General features: G+C 34.9%; 1 protein-coding gene across 2 annotated transcripts in view; it reads left to right on the top strand.

The window, feature by feature from the left end:
• The window catches only part of cadm2b (cell adhesion molecule 2b), a 167,742-nt gene that overhangs the window by 123,709 nt on the left and 20,349 nt on the right, over nucleotides 1-23,684 (top strand). For both annotated transcript variants that reach the window (XM_083548424.1, XM_083548423.1), the window contains exons 3-5: nucleotides 6,908-7,057; nucleotides 21,863-22,015; nucleotides 22,816-22,953. In XM_083548424.1, the coding sequence (XP_083404550.1) occupies nucleotides 6,908-7,057; nucleotides 21,863-22,015; nucleotides 22,816-22,953 (441 nt within the window). The remainder of the gene's footprint in view (nucleotides 1-6,907; nucleotides 7,058-21,862; nucleotides 22,016-22,815; nucleotides 22,954-23,684) is intronic.

The following is a 23,684-nucleotide window of genomic DNA, read 5'->3' as shown; positions in this document are numbered from 1 at the left end:
ATGATGAATGTTTCTATAACGTCCTCTGTTGACTAGAACATAAAGTTAGGTGTTAAAAAATTCTCCTATTTTTGCTATTACTTGTCCACTGGAGGACAGTTTTATATTGCTACAGGATTTGGATTCCATATTTCTGTAACACAGCAAAAACAATAGACTGCTCAGAGCAGTAGCATGAGCGAGCTTTTTTTCCCCAGTGGTAGACTATAACAAAAAACAAAAGCTTTTTTGTTAGAGACCGTTTCTTATGAAAGACATCTGAATAAAGTGAAAAGAAAGATTGCTGAATACAAATGAGGATGAATAAATAAAAGCAGCAAAGCTCATAAACAGAGTTAATTAGAGTAGGATAAATGCGAACATTAATGTGTATCTTTCATTATAACTTCCTGCAATGGTATCCAGTGCATTACAAAACTCATTTTCTGGGGCATGAAGAGGTATAAAGTTCCAGATTTGTAAATGTTTGACTTCATTCTGCAAGTGAAAGAAATTTTGCTTAATCAGTGCTGCTTTATCATTCTCTCTGCTCACAGACTCCTGATTGAACACATCTGTGTTAAAACAGGAACTTTGGACTTCCAAGCCTGAAAATGTACAAGCTTAGGTTAAATCTCTCTTACTTATTAAATACTAACTGCTTTTGGAGCATTAAGTATTCATCATTATCTTAAAACATGATCAGTGTATTAATGTTTACTTCGTCAATACTAAAAAGTCGAATAAAAACGTAAACATCGAACTCATTATGAGATTCTTGTTTTTATTTTTACTAGTCAGTGGTACTGGTTTATCTCAGACATGGAATACAAGAGGATTTTAAAGAAAAACATATCCCAGTATCTATCTGCTATCTTTATACATTTTTGGCTACTTAATAAGCACAGCAATATACTGAATACCTCATCTAAGTACTCTTTACATAGTAATCATTCATAATTCAACATTTCTCATGCGGGAGTGATTTGCTGAAGATACAATCTGAATCAACTCACAATATTTCTAAATGTTTAATATCCATAAGCATGGGATCTCTGCTTGCTGTAGGAGAGAGCAATTAATTTAAGTAAAATTTGCATTAACACAGCAGTGTTGAGGTCACTATGCTGATTGGTGTTCAATTTTCTATAACAGCACTTTAGAGGAATGGTGCAGCACAGCTTTTTAATAATGCACCCATTCTAATTAAATATTGTTTTAATAAGACCTACTTTCAAAAGTACTTGTATGACTGAATTTCCCTTTTTTTTTTTGGAAAGAGTCTCCAGTGTCATTCCTTTGTAACAGTTATGGTAATTCTGGTGCTTAAGTTTTGTGATGATAAGTCTCTAGGACAGAAGGCTTTGCTTTTTCTTGTAATTTAGCTTAGTGTATAAAAAAAACCGTTTTGTTATTTGATATAAGGTAAATATGATATAATGATGCTATAAAGTGACAATGAAAACAACAGAATTACACTAAAATGGAGAAAAAGTATGATGCATTATTTCTTAAATAAAAAGCTGTAAATAAAACACTTTATAACATGCTCTTATAAATTTTTAGTTTTGGGGTTTACAGGCAATACCACACGCTGCTGTTTTCATATTTCTTACCTGACAGTTACACAAAGCTATGCATATAAAGATTATATACAGATAGAGCTAAAAGAACATTTTAATGTGAGTGTGGTTCTAATAAATACAAGTTATACTGGGTCTGTGTAGCAAAAAACATATATTCAAACAGCTATGAATAACTAATTTAATATAAAGTATGCTGATTTTGTCCAGCCATACATAGATTTGTTGAATTAAGTAGACAAAAACCAGCAAAATATGAGCAGATTATGCACCAGTCTAAAATGCAATGTGTGCTGTTACAGTCATTTTAATCCTCCAATTCTGTGAAAAACTAATCTTTACTTGAAAAAAGGGCTTCAAAAAATGCAGATCTCATAAGCCCTAAGAATAAGAACAAACACCAACAACCATGGCATTTTCTTATTGTTTATCTGTACAGTTGCCAGATTTTTATTAGGACCATAATTTCTCTTATTTAATTTCAGTCATGTCTTTCTTGTTATTTTAATGTATATATGTACACTGTATCTGTATATATATATATATATATATATATATATATATATATATATATATATATATATATATATATATATATATATATATATAAAAACCATTTTAAATACAAAGTGACAAAATAACATCTAATGAATGCAATATTGGATATCCATGCTTCAATTAAAAAAGTAACAATATGATACAAGTTCATCTGTACTGCTCAATCTACTGCCTCCTTACTGTAAAAACATTTATACTGGTCAAGAGATGAGACTTATTTGTTTCCACATGTATTTCTTATATGATTAGTTACTTAGAATTGTCTACAAGTTGAATGCTATGGCTTGAGCAAACACCAGCATTTAGGTAATTTGAGTTAAGAAAAAAAAAAGGAAATCATTTTCAGGCTCCGAATCCTTTTATGTAAGATGTCATCATTTGCTATCAGGCATGCGGCACAATTTTGCCACTGCACAATCTTGTAGTTTTGAGATTAAGCCTGAGTGAGCTGGCTGTGCTGTAATACTCTCCTTTCAGATGTAATATCGATATCTAGTATTAACTGATGCAGTGAAATTCTATGTTCAATATCAGTGCACTGGCAATACACACTGCTGACCTAACAGCCCGTAATCCATCATGTGCAGCACTCTCGTATTACGTCCAATCTCCTGCTCAAGATCCAGTTCACTTATTCTGGGTGTGCAAACGATCACGTTTAAACATTTTTTTGGCTGAATTTCAGTTTTTTAATAAGATAGTTGAGCTGAGAGAACAATTCCAGTGGTATTGCACATTTGGAATAATGACGTGTGATAAGAGCAACCTGAAATAATAGATAAAACTGTTTAGAATTTCTTGTAAAATGACACTATATTGTAAGTTTATGTTAAATGCCAAATACTTGAATACACAGATTTGTTTTCTTGCAAGATGTTAATTGTAAGTGTTAATGTAGTGTAGTTTTTAGATCTTGGGGGACTGTCTCTATTCCCACAATGCACTGCCAGGATACATCAGTTTTAACAATGGCAAATGCATGCAATCAGTCAGTTGGATTGCAAATCTGAATCAAACGATATACTAAAATAAAGCGCAAAGAATAAAAAAAAAATACAAATAAATTTGTTTCTTTACAAACTAATCAATACCCGCTGCGTTTGTAATGTATGCGTGATTCCCCGAAAATAATTTCAGCAGGTTTCCCTTTACTGAGAAAAGAAACAGAAAACCAATTTGCTCTAAAATCACTTGGAATGAAAGACTAAGGGCAGCTGTTAGTGCAGTCAGTAAACATTTTATGCTTTTTTTTTTGTAGTGCACACATGAATTTTTCCATTCAGATGTGCTTGGAAGGATTAATTATACAGAATTTAATTTGCAGAGATGGAACTACTTTTCCTGAAAAAAAAAAATAAATTCATGGTTATTTGTTAGTCAACAAAGCTTAAAGTAATCACAAAAGTACAATAGTTTGTTTGTGCATGATTATTGCCTCAGGGGAAAGTAACCAGAAGGATAATTTATTTATTTTTTACTGCATTGTTCGCCCTTTTGGTTTTATGTAACATGTAGTTCAATGACTATAAGAACAAAACAGAAAAGGGCTAGTAAGCATTTCTTTCACATCTATCTCATTTTAACATTTATTATTAACATTCTTTTTTGATCGAATTCAACAACCGCACTTCCATTATAAAATGAGTCCTCCATTCATTTTCCAATTACGTGGTAGAGATGCCGAATTCCTGTAACTAATTTGCAACATATACCGTAGCTGGAGGTCAGATTTGATTAAAATCCCTCTGTTACGCACATGCAGTGTTTCCAACATTTAATCACCAAAATATTACAGACTTAATTATGCTAAGAACGCTTGTCATACACTAACGTTTTATGTTGCCTAAGTGTTCTACTGTTCACTTAGAGATTTAGGCATGTACTCTATATTCCTAATAGATCATACCCCATATTTGTTCTTAAACCCAACCTTTTTTCTCTGCTGATGAACTACAAGAGAGACATGCATAAAGTTCAAACCCTGGAGTCTATGATTGCTGCATCTCACACCTTGAAAGCTCCTGCAGTTCCTGACTGATGAGGAAAGCCGAATCCTCCACAGTGCCTACAACACATACATAGCATGCGGTCCATGTTAGAGGCAGATCCAATGTCACCTTTATGAGAGCAGAACAATAAGATATGCTGGTGGGAAGCCCAGGTGATGCCTCCTTGCTGCTCAGAGACTATCAAAACACAGGATTAACTCTCCAGTAATGCGAGAGACACTCGCACGTTGACCTCTAGGTACGAGGAGTTGGTGTGTCTGTGCAGAAAGATAGCTGTGGTAAGCACTAACAAGGACAATGAACACTATGATGCATGTAATTACGAATGAGGAACAAAACATGATAAGACGTGGATTTTTCTCCTTTCTTTCAGTAACAGAACAAAAACTGTTTTATTCGTCTTAATTCACAGAAGTTACCGATAGTTATGTAGTTATGCAGTTATGTTAATCACTATGTTATAGAAATACAAATTTAAAAATAGCTGCTCATTTCTTTCTTTTTATATACTTCTGTATATAATCAAACAAAAATTAAGCTATAATTTAACAAAAACAAAACGCATCACGTGACGGAATCACAAACTGCATAGCCCTCTGACTTAAAGTCTTTCAGAAACTTTAGTTCTGATTGTTACAACAAAAAAACAATTGTGCTGAAACTGAAGATTCTTTCTAAAAATACTAAATATACACCAACTCACAGAAATCTTTTCCATACAACTACACTATACAGCAATCTATACATGGTGTAACTGTATATAATAAGTTTGGTGCTAACAAAGCTCAACTCCAGGGTTATGTATACAACAAAAGAGAAGAGATGTAGCTAGACTGCAATTAAAAAACTTTTCAGCAACGAAAAGAGAACAAATGTGGAGTAAGTCTCAGCAGAGTCCACTGAGGGGAATATGATTATGCTTGGTTCTGGTGGCATCTATAGACACTCGACCACACACACACACACACACTCACACACACACACATTGTATGTATGTATACACACACACACACACACACACACACACATATATATATATATATATATATATATATATATATATATATATATATATATATATATATATATATATATATATATATGAATAATAGCCTAAATGCATGCCATAGTGTGTATGTATATACACACACACACATAGACACTATGGCATGCATTTAGGCTATTATTCTTTTGCTCAAAAATAAAATAAAAGTAGAGGTCTCTAGCACAGATCGAAGTTTGTCATGGTTGAGATTTTGTGTCAATTTAGAACCCAGCTGCAGCAACATAAGATGCCAGGCACACATGACTTGCTCTAATTAGGCCCTGCTACCAATTACTGCTGATCGAGCGTCAGAGCAAGAGAACAGTGCATGAAAACAGAAACAGAAATAATGCCACTAGGCTTGTGAAGTGAGATATTGTTGACTTTGTGTGCTGATATTGTTGTGTGTATGTTTTTATCTTCTATAGATCTTATATACTCTGTACTCAGTGTAGTCAACTTGGACTCTTATGTGTCAAATAAATTGTTTCATCTGACAGGACTATGCTATGCTTATTTAGATTCTAACTCACAGTTAACAGTACATTTGTTGTATTCTTTAATACTTATTGGATGTGTATGCAAATTAACAAGGTTCTTTGTGTCAACACATAAAAGTCAAAATGTACAAAAAAGTCATGCATCAATGTAGCTTATGTTTAGTTATAAAACATTTTATATTTACAGTATCACCAGACTTGCATTCACTTTTCTTGCATGCATTCTTTAATCCATTCATTATTAGCTAATAAATAGATACTAAATGTGCATATATACTATGAGTTCAAATATTTGGGAATATTGCCAAATATTGCCCAAAAATTTAGTTTTATGTAGTGCTCTAATATTTCTTTATAATGTAGGTGTTTCCTGCTATGTACGCTATAGCATTCTTAAGGGATCACTTTTTGATAAATGTCCGTACATTTTTTGTAGTATTTATTTGTCAATTTTGTTTCTTATTTTTCCTTTTTTGGAATTGTTTTTCCTTTCGGTGCTCTTCTTTACACTTTAGTTGTCATTTGCAAGTAATGTATTACATCTTTAGATTTCATGTGAATTAAATTAAGATCAGGTTTAGATTATATATATATATATATATATATATATATATATATATATATATATATATATATATATATATATATATATATATATATATATATATATATATATAATTTCCATAAGCTAGGGGCTAAGGGTAGCAGGTAACATATACAATCTTATAAATAAAGCCATAATAAACTGTCCACTTTACCCAGAAAAGATTCACCACTTATGTGGAAATATATTTCTAAGAATAAATGTCTTGTACACCCCCCACAAGTGTTGTCATTAAAATTCAGACAGAATTACTATTTTTGACTAATGACTAATTACTATTTTTGACTGCAGTAAATGACTAATCATTTACTGCAGTTCATTGTGGATGTTAATTTGGAGCCCTCACTTCCACAGAATAATGTAATAGAATGATATTTTTGTTGTATGTTTAACAGAAGATTAATTTTTAAAAGTGCATATAGATTATGGCCAGTAAAATGCAAGATTTTACTTGCAGTAGTCAGTGAGATTTATTTATTTATTTATTTATTTATTTATTTATTTCTCTCTCTCTCTCTCTCTCTCTCTCTCTCTCTCTCTCTCTCTCTCTCTCTCTCTCTCTCTCTCTCTCTCTCTCTCTCTCTCTCTCTCTCTCTCTCTCTCTCTCTCTCTCTTTCATGTCATTGCAGGCAGCCAGAGCCAGTTTCCCGTCACCCAGAACGTGACGGTGGTGGAGGGCAGCACGGCCAACATGACCTGCCGTGTCGATTACAACGATAACACCTCCCTCCAGTGGTCAAACCCTGCACAGCAGACCCTTTTCTTTGGGGACAAGAAAGGTCAGTGTGACTGGGTCAGTTTATAAGCCTTTGTTCTGGTGTCCTTGGGGAAAGTGTGCCATTTGGGGAGACATATGAGAACCTAGTCTTTTGGGACAAAAAGCTTTTTAACCTAAATCCCATTTTGCAATTTGAAAACTCGTACCCCAATTTCTATTTTCAACAACATTTAAAACGACTGCCTCATTATAATTACAATTTAAATAAAACCTGCATCAACTTCTTTTTGCCTCTCTTTTTTTTTTTTGCATTTCTTCTACCTCAAAAATGTCAAATGCATCATGGAAGGATGTGAGGTTGCAGTATTTCATGTGAGAAAATCAAGTAAAATTAAGAGATTATTATATATGATGGGTGAAAGGGGGTGGGGCTTCTGGGAAGAGACTTCTTTGCAGATTCAACTGGCTTATCTATCATTTTTATTGAGGCCAGGTACAATCTTTATCAGCAAATCGATATAGGACTTCATCCCTTTTCTATGAGTCTTACTGCGGTTTCTGAATAACTCATTCATTTTTATTCACTGATAAATTAGCTCACACTGAAAAGAGAAACCCCCATCTTGAAACGTGTAATGAATTGTAATATATAAATATATAATATATATATATATATATATATATATATATATATATATATATATATATATATATATATATATATATATATAAAATAATGCACATAATATTCAGACATTAAAGTACTGCTTATTTAGAATGCTGTTTAGTAAAAGAAGCAAATGCAATAATAAAACATAAGAAATAACAGTCAAGTTGCTTTATGGCAGATGACATGCACAATAGCACTGTCAGTGGTGTTGATGTGAAAGGTATAAGTCCAAAGCAGAGCTTAATTGCTCTCTTTAGATAAAGACATAGCAAGTGGTTAAATCCAACTGGCATTACTATAAGCAGATAATCAAATTTCATTAAAAACCATTGAGAAGTAGGTCAACATGCTCATGAAAGTAATTTTATTTTTTTTATAAAATATTGGACACCACAAAGACCAGATGTTAATTATAAAGATTAATAAATTATTCACAGTGAGTGTTTGCTTTTAAATCTGCATTGTAAGTTATTAGGTGCTTCATTGTTATTTGGGTGTGAAATGTTAAGCTTCATGTCTCGAGTACAAAGTAACTTCCCCAATTATAGTATGTCTGTTACTTTTGAATGTCATTCTCCCGGAAGGACAATTTCAGCCCTCAATCTGTTCAATACTCATTGCCCTCGAACTGGTATGCAGGTGGTTTTTCAATTTTTTTGGAGTACGTAATTTAGAACAGGCACTGGATGGGCAAAAAAAAAAAAAACTAGGCTGATTCTCTGGTGGAAAAGAGCAGCTTCATTAGCCTGCCGCACTGACATTTAAGATTTTGTGTGTGTCTGTTTAAGTTTCTTTCGGCTTCTCCCGTTAGGGGTCGCCACAGCGGATCCTCCGCACGTTTGATTTGGCATATGTTTTACGCTGGATGCCCTTCCTAACGCAACCCTCCCCAATTTATCCGGGCTTGGGACCGGCACTGAGAGTGGCTGGGGATGGTTCCCTGACCGGGAATCGAACCCGGGTCGCAGCAGTGAGAGCGCTGCATCTTAACCACTAGACCACCAGGGGACCCTAAAGTTTCTTTCGGCTTCTCCCGTTAGGGGTCGCCACAGCGGATCCTCCGCACGTTTTGATTTGGCATATGTTTTACGCTGGATGCCCTTCCTAACGCAACCCTCCCCAATTTATCCGGGCTTGGGACCGGCACTGAGAGTGGCTGGGGATGGTTGTGTGTGTCTGTTTGAGTGCAAAAAATGAGTTCTCAGATTTTAAAGAATGTATCGCTTCTCATGTATGTTCGAATCTTTGTTCTTGCCAGGGTAAATATATATATTTCTAATGGTGTACCCTGGTGCAAGTGGCAAGTGTGTTTATGAGCAAAGTGTGCAGCTTCAGTGCTAAAGCAGTGCATCAGTTTTAAGATAAGGGTAAACTTTGCAACAATGAACTCTGGTTCAATTCAATTTTGCAAGTTTTCAACCATAGAACCATAGAATTTTTCAACCATAGAACGGTTTTTATGATTGAGGTTTTAAATAGGGACAGGTTTATGCATTTATTGATTTGTATTTAGTTTGTATCTTAGTCCCACAATTGAGTTCATTTGAACAAATTAGTCTCAAGTCACAAAGCAGAAAAAGGTCAAGGATACGCAAATGTGCCTGAGGAATCCTGTATTACTTTTACATATATATCAGCTATGTTTGAGGTAGTCTATCTAATATGTTTTTACTCATAATTACTTAAATGGCTTAAAGCAGAAGCACAGATAATCTTGGCTACAGCTTGGACATTAACATATTTATCAGATTTAAGGGTTCTGTTATATGTATGACTGCCTACTGGCACAATTCTGTCTTACTTGGTCCTTACAAATATTTTTTTCAGAGGTCACTTTTCTTTTCTCTGTATTTTTTTTTACGATCCAGACGTGAGATGAAAGCTCAGCCACCATGCTAGCCACAGGGTCTAGGGAAACCAAATCCAAGAAAATTTAAAACTACACTATTCTCTCAAGGGGGATCTGAGACCTGGCAAGTATACTAAACGTTAAGTGCCTTGCCTACTTGGCAACTAACCATTAGTCGCTTCTCTTGTGTAGGCATTAGGACAGATTTACCGTTGTTAAAGTGAAATAAAACTGACAGGTCTGTGATCGATATCACAGAGACGCACAGGTTCACTGACCATGCCAGAGACTTATTGCGATGACTGTCCTTTTTGCTAGTGGAATCTGATGATAATTGAATGGCCTGGAGAGGAGAGGAGCAGCTCTCGGTACACCCTGACACACAGGGACAGAGAAATGCCATTTGTTGTGCTGGCAAACTTACAAGCCTACAGGCAGCAGAAATGCACAACCTGCTGGGGTTGTCTTTTAGAGACTTATTCTGTCACCCACTTTGCAGCATGATTTATCTAGCCTTTTTTTGTCTCCAGTCACATATGGGCAAAAAAGCTGCCAGTTTTCCCAAAGGTGCATTTGCCTCGAAGGTCCCCAGTGTAATGGCTTTCAGGAATTGCATATGTTTTCTTTAATTCATGCTGATCAGTTAACTTGTGGATTCAGTTCTTGCAAATATAACCCGAGTTATGAGTGGGCATTTAAAAAAAAACACATTTTTTTCAGCAGCTGGCTGGAGGGGTGAGCTGGCTCCTGAGGGAGCACTAGCCGATAAGTGAGGCCACTTATAAGAAAAAGATGGCATTAAAGATAAAGAGGGAAAGCAAGAGAGGAAAAAATAGTCACAATTAGATATAAGTATTGCCTCTGAAGGACCACCAGAAGTGGTCACAGGTTTGTTCGGTCTAGTCTCAAGTTTTCTGTACCTGTAAACATGTACCATGACCAAGGAGAATAAGAGAGAGAGAGAGAGAGAGAGAGAGAGAGAGAGAGAGAGAGAGAGTGAGAGAGAGAGAGAGAGAGAGAGAAAAAAGAGAGAGAGAGAGAGAAAGAGAGAGAGAGAGAGAGAGAGAGAGAGAGAAAGAGAGAGAGAGAGAGAGAGAGAGAGAGAGAGAGAGAGAGAGAGAGAGAGAGAGAGAGAGAGAAAAATGAAACCAAGGACAATTGAAAGAGAAAAACAAACCCAAAAAATTTAACCAAGAATCCAGAAACAACTTTAAATTTATAGTGACTAAAGATTTATTTACATTTATATTTATGCCATTTGGCAGACGCCCTTATCCAGAGCTACATTTTCCCTTACATACAACTGAGCAGCTATAGGCTTAAGGGCCTTGCTCAGGGGCCAGGGGTGGTAGCTTGGTGTGTATGGGATTTATTTCTATATTTATTTATTTATAATCATACTATTTTTTTACTGCAATTTACATTTCGAAGCATCATGCCATTAAATCCCTATTTGTCAAAAACACATTTCTGGCCTCCTGTGCGAGATGATAACATCATCATGTTCATATGCACATTCATCACATTAGCACTATAACATTAAGTTCACAGTAAGCAAAGCTCAAGGCGCAAATAATCAGCTTAGGTTATCGACTATGTTCACTTCAATGTCTGCTGGCTCGAGTGTGATGAAAAAAAGGCGTAGAGGCTGACATTTTGACAGAGCCTGATGCCAATATGATAATTTCAACCAACCAATCACCTCAGCGATATATACTCTTAATAGAAAAGTACTAGTGAGACCAATTTGTTTAGGTTATCAGACCTTGAAATAGCTGCCAATGTCTGTCTTTTAAAGTTTTTAATTTGTGTTTTACATTTACATTGCATCAAAAATTTTGTAGTGTGTATATTTAGCATGATTGACAAAGACAAAGAATCAGACATACTATAGACAAAAGCGTGCAGGTAAAGATTTTGTAGAGGTTAAGAACACTGCTGTAATGTTTCCAACATCTTTAGCACATCTGTATGGATTTCAATAGTACAGTGTTACTGAAAGGCAAAGAGTCTCCTCTCAGACCCAAAACCCTTAATCAGCCATCCATTAGATAGCTCACTCATGCACCTCCGTTACCTACCAAAATAATAACATGTCAGTGTTCCTTTCCATTCCCTTTTAAAATCTCTGAATAGTGGAGCTGTCATTTTGCTGCTATTTTGCGGCCTCTGTCTGAGAATGGCAAAATCAAAAGCAGCAATGAACATTGGCAACTGCTTTTTAAAATCCATTGTCTGCGTGGGTAAAATATAAAATGAAAAAAAAAACAACAAAAAAAAAACATGAGCTTGGGAACCTAATCAAAGTAAATGCCCCTCTGTTAATGAATGAGATGCATTATTTATTCAACCAGCTGTTAAAAAGAAATTAACCTTCACGCATACTCAAGTTTTAATAGGAGACAGTGACTATGACTCTGTGAAGTGAAAATCTTGCCTATAAAAAATAATACAAAAAACATAAAATAGCCATGTTTTAATGCTTGTTATAATGTCATCATTATGCCTTAGATACATGAGCATCATGCTGACCTTTGTTCTTTTGCCTGTGTGTGTGTGCATGTGCACTAATTGTAGTTAAACAGCTGATGCCATGTAGTATATAGCTTTATAACACATTATACATGTATTTCGTTTAAAATTTTTATAGGAAGACTCAGGGTTTTAAAAAGTTTTTTTTTACCATTCAATAGTAAAAAAAAAATAGAAAGTATGAGTAAAGATTGCAGTAAGGTAGAGGCAGTTTGCTTGAGATGAATTGAAAAGAGCTTAATCCACTCTTAGGCTTCGTAGCAAACAGCACATGAATTTCAAAAAGACAGTCAATAACAGATACAGGGATGTGCACCCCCATCCTTTGTGACTGGAGAAAACACATTTTTCCCTTTCTTTCCTTTTTTTTAACATTTAATCAGCATTTTGTAAAATGTCAGCAAACATATTATGCTTTTTTTTTTCTTTTTGACAATGCAGCCTCTTTGGAAGTCCTTTTCATTTTTGCAAGTATGAAAGAGTTGACATTTACTTTCATGCTAAGTATTTCAGCATTTTATAATTCGGACACTTTTGCCTGGGGCACATACACGCTTACAGTCACTTCAGATGCATTAGCTGTATTATAAAGGGATCAGACAAGATGACCTGTCTGATTAAGTTTTATTCTCTCGCATAGTGATGAGCTGTCTAAGACTTCATCTATATAAGCTACAAAGTTTGTATAGGAGTGACATTTCACGCATTAAAACAGCACATTATTATACATACAATAATTTACATTCGAGTTCCTTTAACCAGTATTATTTACTGCATTATTTAACATTAACAACTGAAAACTTTCAACTTTAATAAACCAACAGTGATATTGAGAAAGAAAAAAGTGAACATGTATAATCATTTAAGTTTCTTAATAGAGTGGAAAATACGTGACTATTTCTACTTGGTTAATTTACTTAAATAATGTTGGGATCGTTAGTGTGAAAATTAATTCTTGTTCTATTACTTAATTACACTTCTAATAATAATTTTTTTTTCTGACATTTTTCTGACATTTTCATTTAAATCTATAAATCTCAATGTTTTCTTCTTTCGTCTTGCCAATGGCTATATGCTACATACAGTATCAGTCATATGGATTCTTTGGAATATCCAGTCATCGCAGTGACTTTCTCAAGCTTTTCAACATAGACAGTGCTAGATCGTTTTGCATAAATGGGAAATGTTTTGACATGAAAACATGACATTTGCTTAACTTCATCAGTAATAACATTACATTTCCATATTTTAATTTTGGTTCAATTGTAAGTAAACGTGTACTTACTGTTCAATACATGACTAAATAGTCCACTTAATTTATCACGATGTTACTAAATGTTTACAACTTGCTAAAATACAGGTATAAATATTATAAACCTCTTTCACTTTGGAGTATAATTTAATGAAGATGTGAGTTCGTACTGATTACTGCAGATTAAAATTTCATGACTGATGATATAATTTATTCAGGTTTGCATTATTTAGCATATTGGCTTTATTAAATAATCAATGAATGCAAAATGATTGACTTCAGTAATTATTCTTAAAGCTTAAATTCATTAATGTTACATTAGATACCTAAATAAGCCTTAAGATAAAGTGTTATTTCTTTTCTTATATAGTAATGTAGTGGAGCTGAGATGACTAGTTCACTCTCTTTCATCTTCTTGCTGTACATATAACCTGACTCTATCAGTCATGTAGGTGAGGCAACACCTACGCAAGGTCTAAACCTAACAACAGCCTACTCAGCAAAGTGCCAGCTTCAAAGTGTAGAGTCAGGAGGTATGCATGTACGTGTGTCCCTTACAAAACACATGTGGAGGTGTTCTTCCTTGTTGAAACCTGCTATAAAATCGATCCTACCTACAAGCCTCGTTGCTCGTACTGCTGATCAGACCAAGACATGAATAAACTACTCGTGACTCCTCTTCATCTGTACTCATGAATTATGTATTAGTAGGAAATCCATACCGTGGTGTCTGCAGACTGCCTGAGACACTGTGCTGTCGACCACTGTGGTTAGCGTGTGTACTAAAAGAGTGCACACATCCATCTTACCTTACAGCCATTAGGGCTGAGCACTAAAAGAAGCACTGGCATGATGAGTTACCACAGTGGAAAAAAAAATCAATGCATTCCATATGTCTCCCTTAGTGTTCCTCTATTAATGTGCACCTAACTTATGATTCATCACAAAGAAAAAAAAACACAAATTGGACCGTTGCAAAACACAGTGTGATTTACTGGTTGGACTGTTTAGGGGAAAAAAACAAAACCTGTCTGAAATCCATTTGACACTTTTTAATGAGAGATGTAAAGTGCTTGTTATTGCAGTGTGTAATAGGTGCTGAAAAATTGATGTGCAATTTTAAGATGAAATAGGAGCAAGATAATGGTCGAAAGTAGATGTAAATGCAGAAGAATACCTACAGTTTTAGATGTGGTGTAAAAGATCTAAAACATAACACAAAGTGATTGTGTGAATCTGTATGAAGCCGGGGCCTAATTGAGGATGGTTGCACTGAATGAGCTTAGGTCATGCCTTGTTCTTTAAAAGCATATCTCGAATGTTGATGCCACTCAAACGCTTCCTGGCGTTCATTAGGAACATTCAGCTCACAACTGCTAAAGGTCAAATGCAGAGTGGGCTCTTAATTGGCCTGGGGCAATTAGAATGTTGTTATCTTCAAAATTACTGCATTAATGGACTCGTTAAATTGGTCATTAGCCAAGGAGATTCAGACAGCCATGGACGGTGCATTAGATTTTATTAGCAAAAATTCAATTACCATGCAAAACAAAAATTAGCATACAATAGCCCCTTTTTGGCAAGGACAAGAGCGCATTTGTGTTGTCTTTCAAAGCTAATATACAGTACCTGAATGCACTGTTTCACCATCACATTCATCATGGCAGAAAGGTTTTTTGAAGGTGTCATCCTTCCTTTTACATGAAACCTACAAAAAACCTTTCTGACCATTGGCATGAACATACATATACATAGCTATTTCAAAATTATCAGTTGTTCATAAAGACTGTTATAAAGACAAATATCAATGTTGATATAAAGAACATGACACAAAATAGCTTACAATTGTGTAATAAGATTATGTTATGTTATGTTATGTTATGTTATGTTATGTTATGTTATGTTATGTTATTAAGTAAGAATGTCATGACTGCTTACTTTATAACCCTAAAACCAAACTAATTCTGTATTGTTTGATAAAAAGCAGCAAGAAAAACAAGGACAAACAAAGCATTACAAGAGTTTAGGATTAAATTATAATTCATGTTGGAATTGTCTTGTGCCATGCTATAGTATGTGAATATTGTTTCTGATTGATATCCACAAACCATGCAAATTTGATTAAAAACCTACAACATTAAGAAAAGAAAAATGAAACCAATGAGGTCTACAAAAGACAGGCATGAGCAAAACAACACTTTTTGTCTGAGCAAATAAATGAATTTAGAAAATGTAATGCAGATCATTGAGCCCTTAGCCAGAATGACAAATGTATGTGCAAAATATTAGTTATTGCTTTTGTAGAAGCCTGTCAGTTGAAGTTATTTACTAGCTTTTAATACAGTAGTTATAATTATGATCATACAATTAATGACTAAATATTACTGAGGGTCTATTTAGTTTGCTTCATATTTCTTATTCACTGCACATTCCTGTGTTTAATGTTTCACAGCATTTAAACAGAGCCTGTGAAAAGATTTTTATTCACTGCTATGCTATGCTATTAACCGAACAAATACATTCTTTGTGTTCATATTTTAAACAGTTTGTTGATACTTCTCAATGCTTTTAATTGCCAGTATACTTTACATGTAATTATGTTTGTGCGGCGAGGTTCACATTTCGTTTGCCTTTGCGAGAATCTTTTAGTGACCCGACTGCACCATGGCTATCAAGAGCAAACAGTACATGCAAAGTTTACATATTTTTGTTCTCCTACTAGTTTGCATATGAACGAATTTACTAAATTATTCATCACTAGCAATGTGCCTTCATAGGCAACCACAGTTTATCCTGTTGCACATGCAAAATATTGTATGTTATATGGAATTTTATATGTGAAGTGTCATAAAATGCATTTACAATGTTCAATTATGTGAGCTATATGAGATTAAGACACAGCAAAATGATAAGAAAGCTATGAAGTTAGTGACTGGACTAATTGATTAAGATATGTGATGTAAATGTAATTTATTATAGGGAGACAATCACTTGAGTTGAAATAACAAATAGAATGTATATACAGTATGTATTATACATGTAGGAGTATGTATGTATTTATTTAGCTAACCATAAAATACTTTAACATATGTATATTATATTAGTTTTTATATTAGTCTGCAATGACTGCTGGATGTGATATTAAATGTGAGATGTAAAATCTAATCTAATATCAGCATTGCTTTTATTAAATCACCAATGATTTAAGGCACTGCTTAATCCTACTAATATCACAGTGTCTCATCAAACACATTTAAAGAATGATTTGAGACTTCTAAATCAGACTTCTAAAATCATTGATGATGATGACATGGGATGAGAAATAGCATGTCAAATCAGGATCTAATCTAAGGCCTGATCACTGTGTAGTCTGTATACAATCTGGACTCGACAGAAGTCAGTCTCAGCCTCTCTTTATACCATTCTGGTTATTTTTCAGTGTTGGTTATCCTGTTGTACTCAGATAAATATTTTTCAAGAACAAATTAATATAATGTTTTATTTTCCACTTTAAATTATGTCACTGAGACCATGCAATGGCCCTGCCTGCCAAAATATACCAGCTATCATGCAACAATGTCTTAAAATATTTGTAAAAGTACAGAAACAATGCCTTTCCTCAGAATGCCTCGTACAGCTTAGTGCTTTCTATAAAGCACCTGACTAATTGCCTCCACAGTGTACGTCCACTTATTCTGACTTGTCAGCAGCAACAATAAAATTGTGAAATATGTCTCTGTTGTTCATATGCATTCAGAATTTTGCATCTTAAACCAGCATCATGGCCGACCGCCTCCTCTTACTGACAGTAATTGGCTATTTTAAACCTCTCTATCTTACACAGAACCAAATGGATTCCTAATGGACTTGCTACACAATTAACAATAAAGAAATAAAATATAAAGTGCCATATGACATTTTAAAATGTATTCTGTTAAACAGCATTAACTCTGTTGTTAAGAAGAGAAAACCTTAATTCCATTAAGTTCGTTAAAGCTTCATTTCTCTTTAGCTGGTAAACGAGTTAATGGATAAAAAGCCTCCTAAGTCTGTTATTCGGATTAGATTTAAACTTGTGCAGAGGCATTGTTAGTCGCACAAGTTTAAATGAGAAATTTATTGACTGGAAATTTTAAGCAAGAAAACTGTGCTGTATATTGCATTTTAGTCAGTATGGATAGGTTGGATAATTTGATGGAGAAAAAGGCATTAGAATCATTATGAAAATTCTCAGGCAGAAAATTACATACAAATGTCATAAAGTCCAGCTTTACACACTGTGATTCAATACTGGTAATTAATCATGAATGACAGAACTTTCTAAAATTTCAGTGTCATACAATAATAATTTAACAATAACATACAAGGTGTAATTAAACATTTGTAAACTTGTCTTACAGGAAAATTAATTAAAAAATCCAGCCTACAATCGATTTAAAAAAGGCTTAAAGTTACCTTGGTACCTTGCATCCATGTGTAAAAAAATTTATATTTAACTTATTGTGATTCATTCCTGCTATTCTAAGTTGGACATTTTTGCCTTGAGGTCTCTAGTGTTCTGCATAATGCACGATTTTCAATTAAATTAAAATGAAATTTGGTTTTATTTGTAGAGAGCTTCAATAGGGATTGTCACAAAGCAGCTTTACAGAAATCCGGATTAGATCTGCATCCCTAATGAGCAAGCCAGATGCGACAATGGCAATAAAAACTTGCCGAGATAACATGAGGAAAAAACTTTGAGAGGAACCACACCAAAGCCAACCTATTCTCCTCTTTGTAGAATAGCGGATTTGTGATTGAGTCAAGTTAGATTTGCAAAAAGATGATTTATGTCCAAGTTTTTGAACCCGAAACTTTATCATGGACCTTAATTGAAATAATATCCCATTAAATTATCTCCAACAACCACAACATAGACTGTCTGCAGATACTATGCTCAGAAGTTGCGTGTTGACATAAAAAGCACATTTTTAAAACATACCTTTGTTTCACTGTGAAAGATCTAAACCTTCTGAGATTCATTGCTGAAGAGAATGGGATTTCTTTTTTTCTCTCTAACTGCTGGCTCTGAATGTCTCGAGTGCATTCAGGGGCATATGTCGGATTTATTGTGTTAGTTATTGTTACCAGCACACAGTAAGTAAGGAATAAAACATGACAGGGCATGCTGTTAGAGTAACATAACCAACAAGGGGAGGCGCAATGCAGCCCAATGTGAAATGGAACGGTCATTCCCTGTTCCCTGCAATTTTTAAGAAGCTAATAAGGCAATAAAAATGTTGCTTGTTACAGAGAAAACACAAAGGAAAAGTTATCTACTCTAAAAACTTTTCTCTGTCAGACTATACACAGTAGGTTTACCCCTGACTCTTACAGACTGCTGACACTAAAGCCCTCTTCTATCAATATTAAATAAATAAAGCTTATATTGGTGATTTATACTTCGTCTTTGTTAAAAGAACAACACATTTTAATGTCTTTGCACCACCATAGATATTCTTGTAAGTGAGTCATTACTATATAAACAATATTATACATTTCTGAATTCATTAAGTGCTGAAAACAACTGAAAAAAAACAACTTTCAGATACAAAAATAAACACATTCTGACCACCCAGATTTGAACATTTAACACTTCTGTGTCATATAAATATATATTCATTCATTCATCTTCAGTAACTTCTTTACTCTGTTTAAGAAAACTTTGTGAGTGAAGAAGAAAGGGATGCCATGTCATTACAGGGCACCTATCATGCACATCTTGTGGGAGAATCTGGAGAAAAGCCACACAAACAAAAAAAAGGAAAATAATAAATAATAAAATGGACAGACAGTAATCAAAGTTGACCTGAAGCAGTGGTGTGGCAATGCTACTCTCTGTGCTGTCATGCTTCCCTGTACAAACACAATACTATATTTTTTAGTGCATACTTGATAATCACTTTTTTGCAGTGCATAAATAAATATACATGGAGTGTGTGTATGTATGTAATATTTATTTATTTAAAAAATCCTTTTCAGATCTACACAGTATGGTGTTTGATCTTGTTTAACCTATGATCACAGGCCACCTGCAGCAAAGTGCTGACTGTCTGTAAGTGTTTTAGGGTAGCGGCATCCTGTCTGCAGCAGGAACAACGAGCTTGGATTCCAGTAATCATCACTTCCTGCACACTCACTGACCGTCTGCAGCCAGCAGTTAAAGCAGTCTAATTGCACAGAGGGAAGCTCTTGGCTTCTTTAAACACATTAGTACCAATATGCCAAGCTGCACTGGAACAGACACCACCACACTGCTGGACTCTCTTCTTTGGCTCTTTTTGGTGTGATGTTGGCAGCACAAGTGTGAAACCTGTCCAAATTCCAAAGTGAGAAGCTTTGACGTTTGTCAGCCGAGATGTTCATCATTTTGCACAGAACGATAATGTTCAGTGTATCACATTTTATATAACGGTTGTCATTCTTTTAAAAAACGCTTACATGCTTTTAAGAGATATACTTTTCTCCACTTTCTTCAACACAGGCTGAATTTTAGTCAGAGATGGACTTAAGGTCTATACGTAAAATCAATATGTCTCAGCTCTGAGAAGGACAAAACGTTTAAGAAACCTTTCATGGAAGAACATGTGCATGGGTAGTTTTTCTGTTAGCTTGGCCCAAAGGGAGATATCTGTGGCTCAGATTTGAGACTATGGAGACTTTCATCAGCAGAGAGACAGAGGTAGAGTACACAAGGTCAGCTCTCTGGATTTATGATGTTCTCTCAAAGCAGTAAATGGCACAGAGGAAGTCAAAAGAATGCTTGATACCAACCATTTCATCACATCGACTACTTTAAGCCCTGTAAAAAAAATATATATGAGCTTTGTCAGGCACTGGCATTTCACTGCAATTGTGACAGATCATAGCTAAGTCTGGGCATTTCAATCCTTATAGTGGGAGGATTTTTTTTTTAGCACTCGTTGTCCTGGACTGAATTGATAACATTTGTCTTTAGGGCTTTTTAAACCCTTTGTGTATATACACCTCATCAATGGATTCACAATAATGATCTGTGCTTAGCCCCATTGTGTCAAAACAAGACACAGTATAAGAATTTGCATTTATTGGTACATCGTTAAGCAATGCATGAAATTCTGTTGAAATCTGTCATTTTCTACATTTACATTTTTTTTTTAATCAAGAACTATTCGTGTACCGCAGACATTTATCTAAAGTCCTGTACCTTCCGCTTAAACATTTGCCCTGCATGTTATTTTCGTTTCATTAAAAAAAAAATTTCTAATGCTACATGTTTTCTGCTATATTTCCTCCACATTTAGCTACTATCTTTTGCCAGTAGCACAAACAGTGACTTGAGCTTCAGCTAGGCTTATCACCAACTTTCTGTTCTGTGTATGCATGTGTTTGTGTGATTTTCTGGAAACAACAAGGGATGCTACTCTCTCATCTGTCTCCTTGTCTCTCTGTGTCTGAGAGAGATAGAAGGATGTGGGCCAGTGGAAGTGTGTCATCTGCTCCAAGGCTTTGAAGGGCTCTGTTTCTGTCCCTCTAGGCTTCAATGCAGCTCTGTCTTGTGCTGAGCTTACGCACACCTGATCACCTTGCTTCTCGCCTTTATCTGCCTAGGCTGCCTTTGCTTCCAAAACCCCCTCCAGTACTTGCCATCTAACATAAACCCCCTATTCTTAGACAGTATCCAAGCAGACTCATTCCTCAGATTCATCCCTTAGAAAACTGGTGTTTTAAATGAAGCGCTGTTGTGTTTGAGATACAACATTAATGGTAATTGAAGGGTTTGCACAAATTACTTTCTCCTTTTATTTATTTTGTATGCAAGTAGGGAAATAAACATCTCTGAACAGATATCTGCAGCACTGGAATGCCTGAATGGCATCAAAAGATTGAATATCAATAAACAAAGCTGTGTTTGGAAATTCAATACATTTGATAGGATGACTCTCAATGAGATGTTGCACACAACAGGAAGCTGAAATTAGGTTATCAGAAATTATAGGTTATCATAATAAGGGCTCTTAATCCTGAATTGCAGACTATACATGCACATGATAATGCTTTTAAATAAGAGTGAGGATCCAGCTGGTCTTTTTTTTGTTTGTTTTTTGTTTTTTGTTTGAGTATCAGTAGGACTCCTCAGCCTCAGAGAGCCCTTGACAATATTTGCTGTTTTATTCACAATGTCTAAATGGCAAAAATCTGAAAGTGAAGGAGTTCAAACTGAGCTGCCCCGTTTATACACGGCCTTGAAGCAAATGAACTCCTGCAGATCTGTTTCTCTGCAGATTATGCAACAATTTGAAATACTGTATCCAGTTAACAAAAGATAACAACACAGGTAAATCAGTGTTCGATATGTAATTAGCACTTTGTGTTTGTAAAGTAAACAATTCGTAAGGCTAATTCTTGAACAGCTCTATATCTAGCCAGTGTTTTAAAATCCTTTCCTAAATGTGTTTGAGACATAACCCTGCTTTGTGGACACGGTATGGACAGTTTGGTCAATGTGTTCCAATATCATTTGTTTTTCTGTCTATTGTAGCACTGAGAGACAACCGAATTGAGCTGGTTCGAGCATCGTGGAAGGAGCTGACCATCAGCATCAGTGAAGTGACTCTTTCAGATGAGGGGCAATATACATGTTCACTCTTCACCATGCCCATCAAGACCTCCAAGGCCTTCCTCACTGTTCTGGGTAAATGTTGTCATAGCTCACACAATCTTTCTCATCAATCTGCTTTATTGAAGTCAAGCTAGCCCTGATAGAGCCCAAGGGCTCCTGATGAAGCATTCCTTTGGCTGCATCATGGACAGATATGAGAATTTCTTTTTAGATGGTGCTGTTTGTTGTGATATGGTGGCTGAGTTTTTAATGTGCTACAGTCATCTGGGTCCTGATCTGATTTTTGTTGCCATAAATCTAGTGGGCTTAGGCTTACGACTTCCTTCCTTACATCCAGTATAATACTCATTCTTAAAGGCTTTTGCCAGAAACTGTAACACTGTGACTTAGTAGATGGTTGAGGATCAATGTGCTGAAGGGGGTTTATCATGTTTTTTTCGAGATCACTGTCATAGATTTTTAGAAATAAATGTCATCAAACCACCAAAGAGATATATTCTATATGTTTAGTATGCATTATTTACCTAGGTAGGTACATGTGGTGTACCATTAACTAGCTTTATATAAGTACATTATATTATGGTCAAGTGTGGGAAATTATGACTATATGAACAATAAGTATTCAGGAGTCAGAGTAAGATTCAGGGGTAGTTTCAGTAGCAGTATACATGGCTCAGAATGTACACAGATGCTAAAGTTGGCAAGACTTCACAAAGATACAGTGCCTGTGTGTGCCTTCTATACTCTAATAAACAGGAAGTAACTTTGAAGTGGTAATTTAGAACTCAGGGAATGATGGCTTCTGCCGACGGGAAGGTGTAATGTCCCAGGCTGATGTGATACACACTTTATAATCTAAATATTTTTCCCAGGCGTGCCAGAAAAACCAGAAATCACTGGCTTCACAAGACCTGCTGTGGAAGGGGAGGATGTCACACTCACATGCGTAACATCTGGAAGCAAACCTGCTGCCGACATCCGATGGTTCAGAAATGATAAAGAGGTGCAAGGTATATAAATTCAGCCCTATTTGACGTTACATAGTTTCACATTTTCGCAACATTTTTGTTCTGGAGTGAACATCGAACTAAAAGGCTGACTTTTGTTCACCTGGATGACTCTAAAATTGAAAAAAACTAGCAATTACTTTGACAAGCCAGTTGGACTAGCTTAAGGACACAATTGCAGTAGTAGCACATAATCAACTGATATTAAATGTGTCACTAAGAAAAAAAAAAGAGTTAGTTCTAACTCTAGTTAGCCATTCTAAACAACAAAATGCATTGTGTGTGTTTTTTTGTCAGCTAGAGTACATCATCTGCATATCAATCTACACCAGTGCATCAGCAAAATAATTGTTTTGCACATTTTTTATATTAATGAAAATGTAAAAACATTTGAGCATTTCAACTGTAAGGTGCTAAATATAAGGCTTACAAAAAAAAAAAAAAAAAAAAAAAAAAAAAAAAAACGGTTAATTTTGCACTTGCAATGCAATTTACAAGCCTGAACGTGCTTGAATTGCAAATGACTACAACCAAGAGCAGGTATTACATTTGTAAAAAGCCTATTTTAATTATTTGAAGAAAAAAAAATTGTCATGTACTGCATCTAACTACTGAGTAAATGTATTAATAATTTAATGTATCAAAAGTTCAGAATGTATCAGAATGTTTTACGCAGTAAAGCTGTATTCATATTATATATATTCTGCCCTTTTACTAATATAAGGACAACATTA

Source organism: Silurus aristotelis, assembly GCF_946808225.1.
Source record: "Silurus aristotelis genome assembly, chromosome: 8".
In the NCBI taxonomy this organism is placed as follows: Eukaryota; Metazoa; Chordata; class Actinopteri; order Siluriformes; family Siluridae; genus Silurus; species Silurus aristotelis.
The sequence above is the reverse complement of the archived record's forward strand: the minus strand, read 5'-3'. Positions and strand labels throughout refer to the sequence as shown.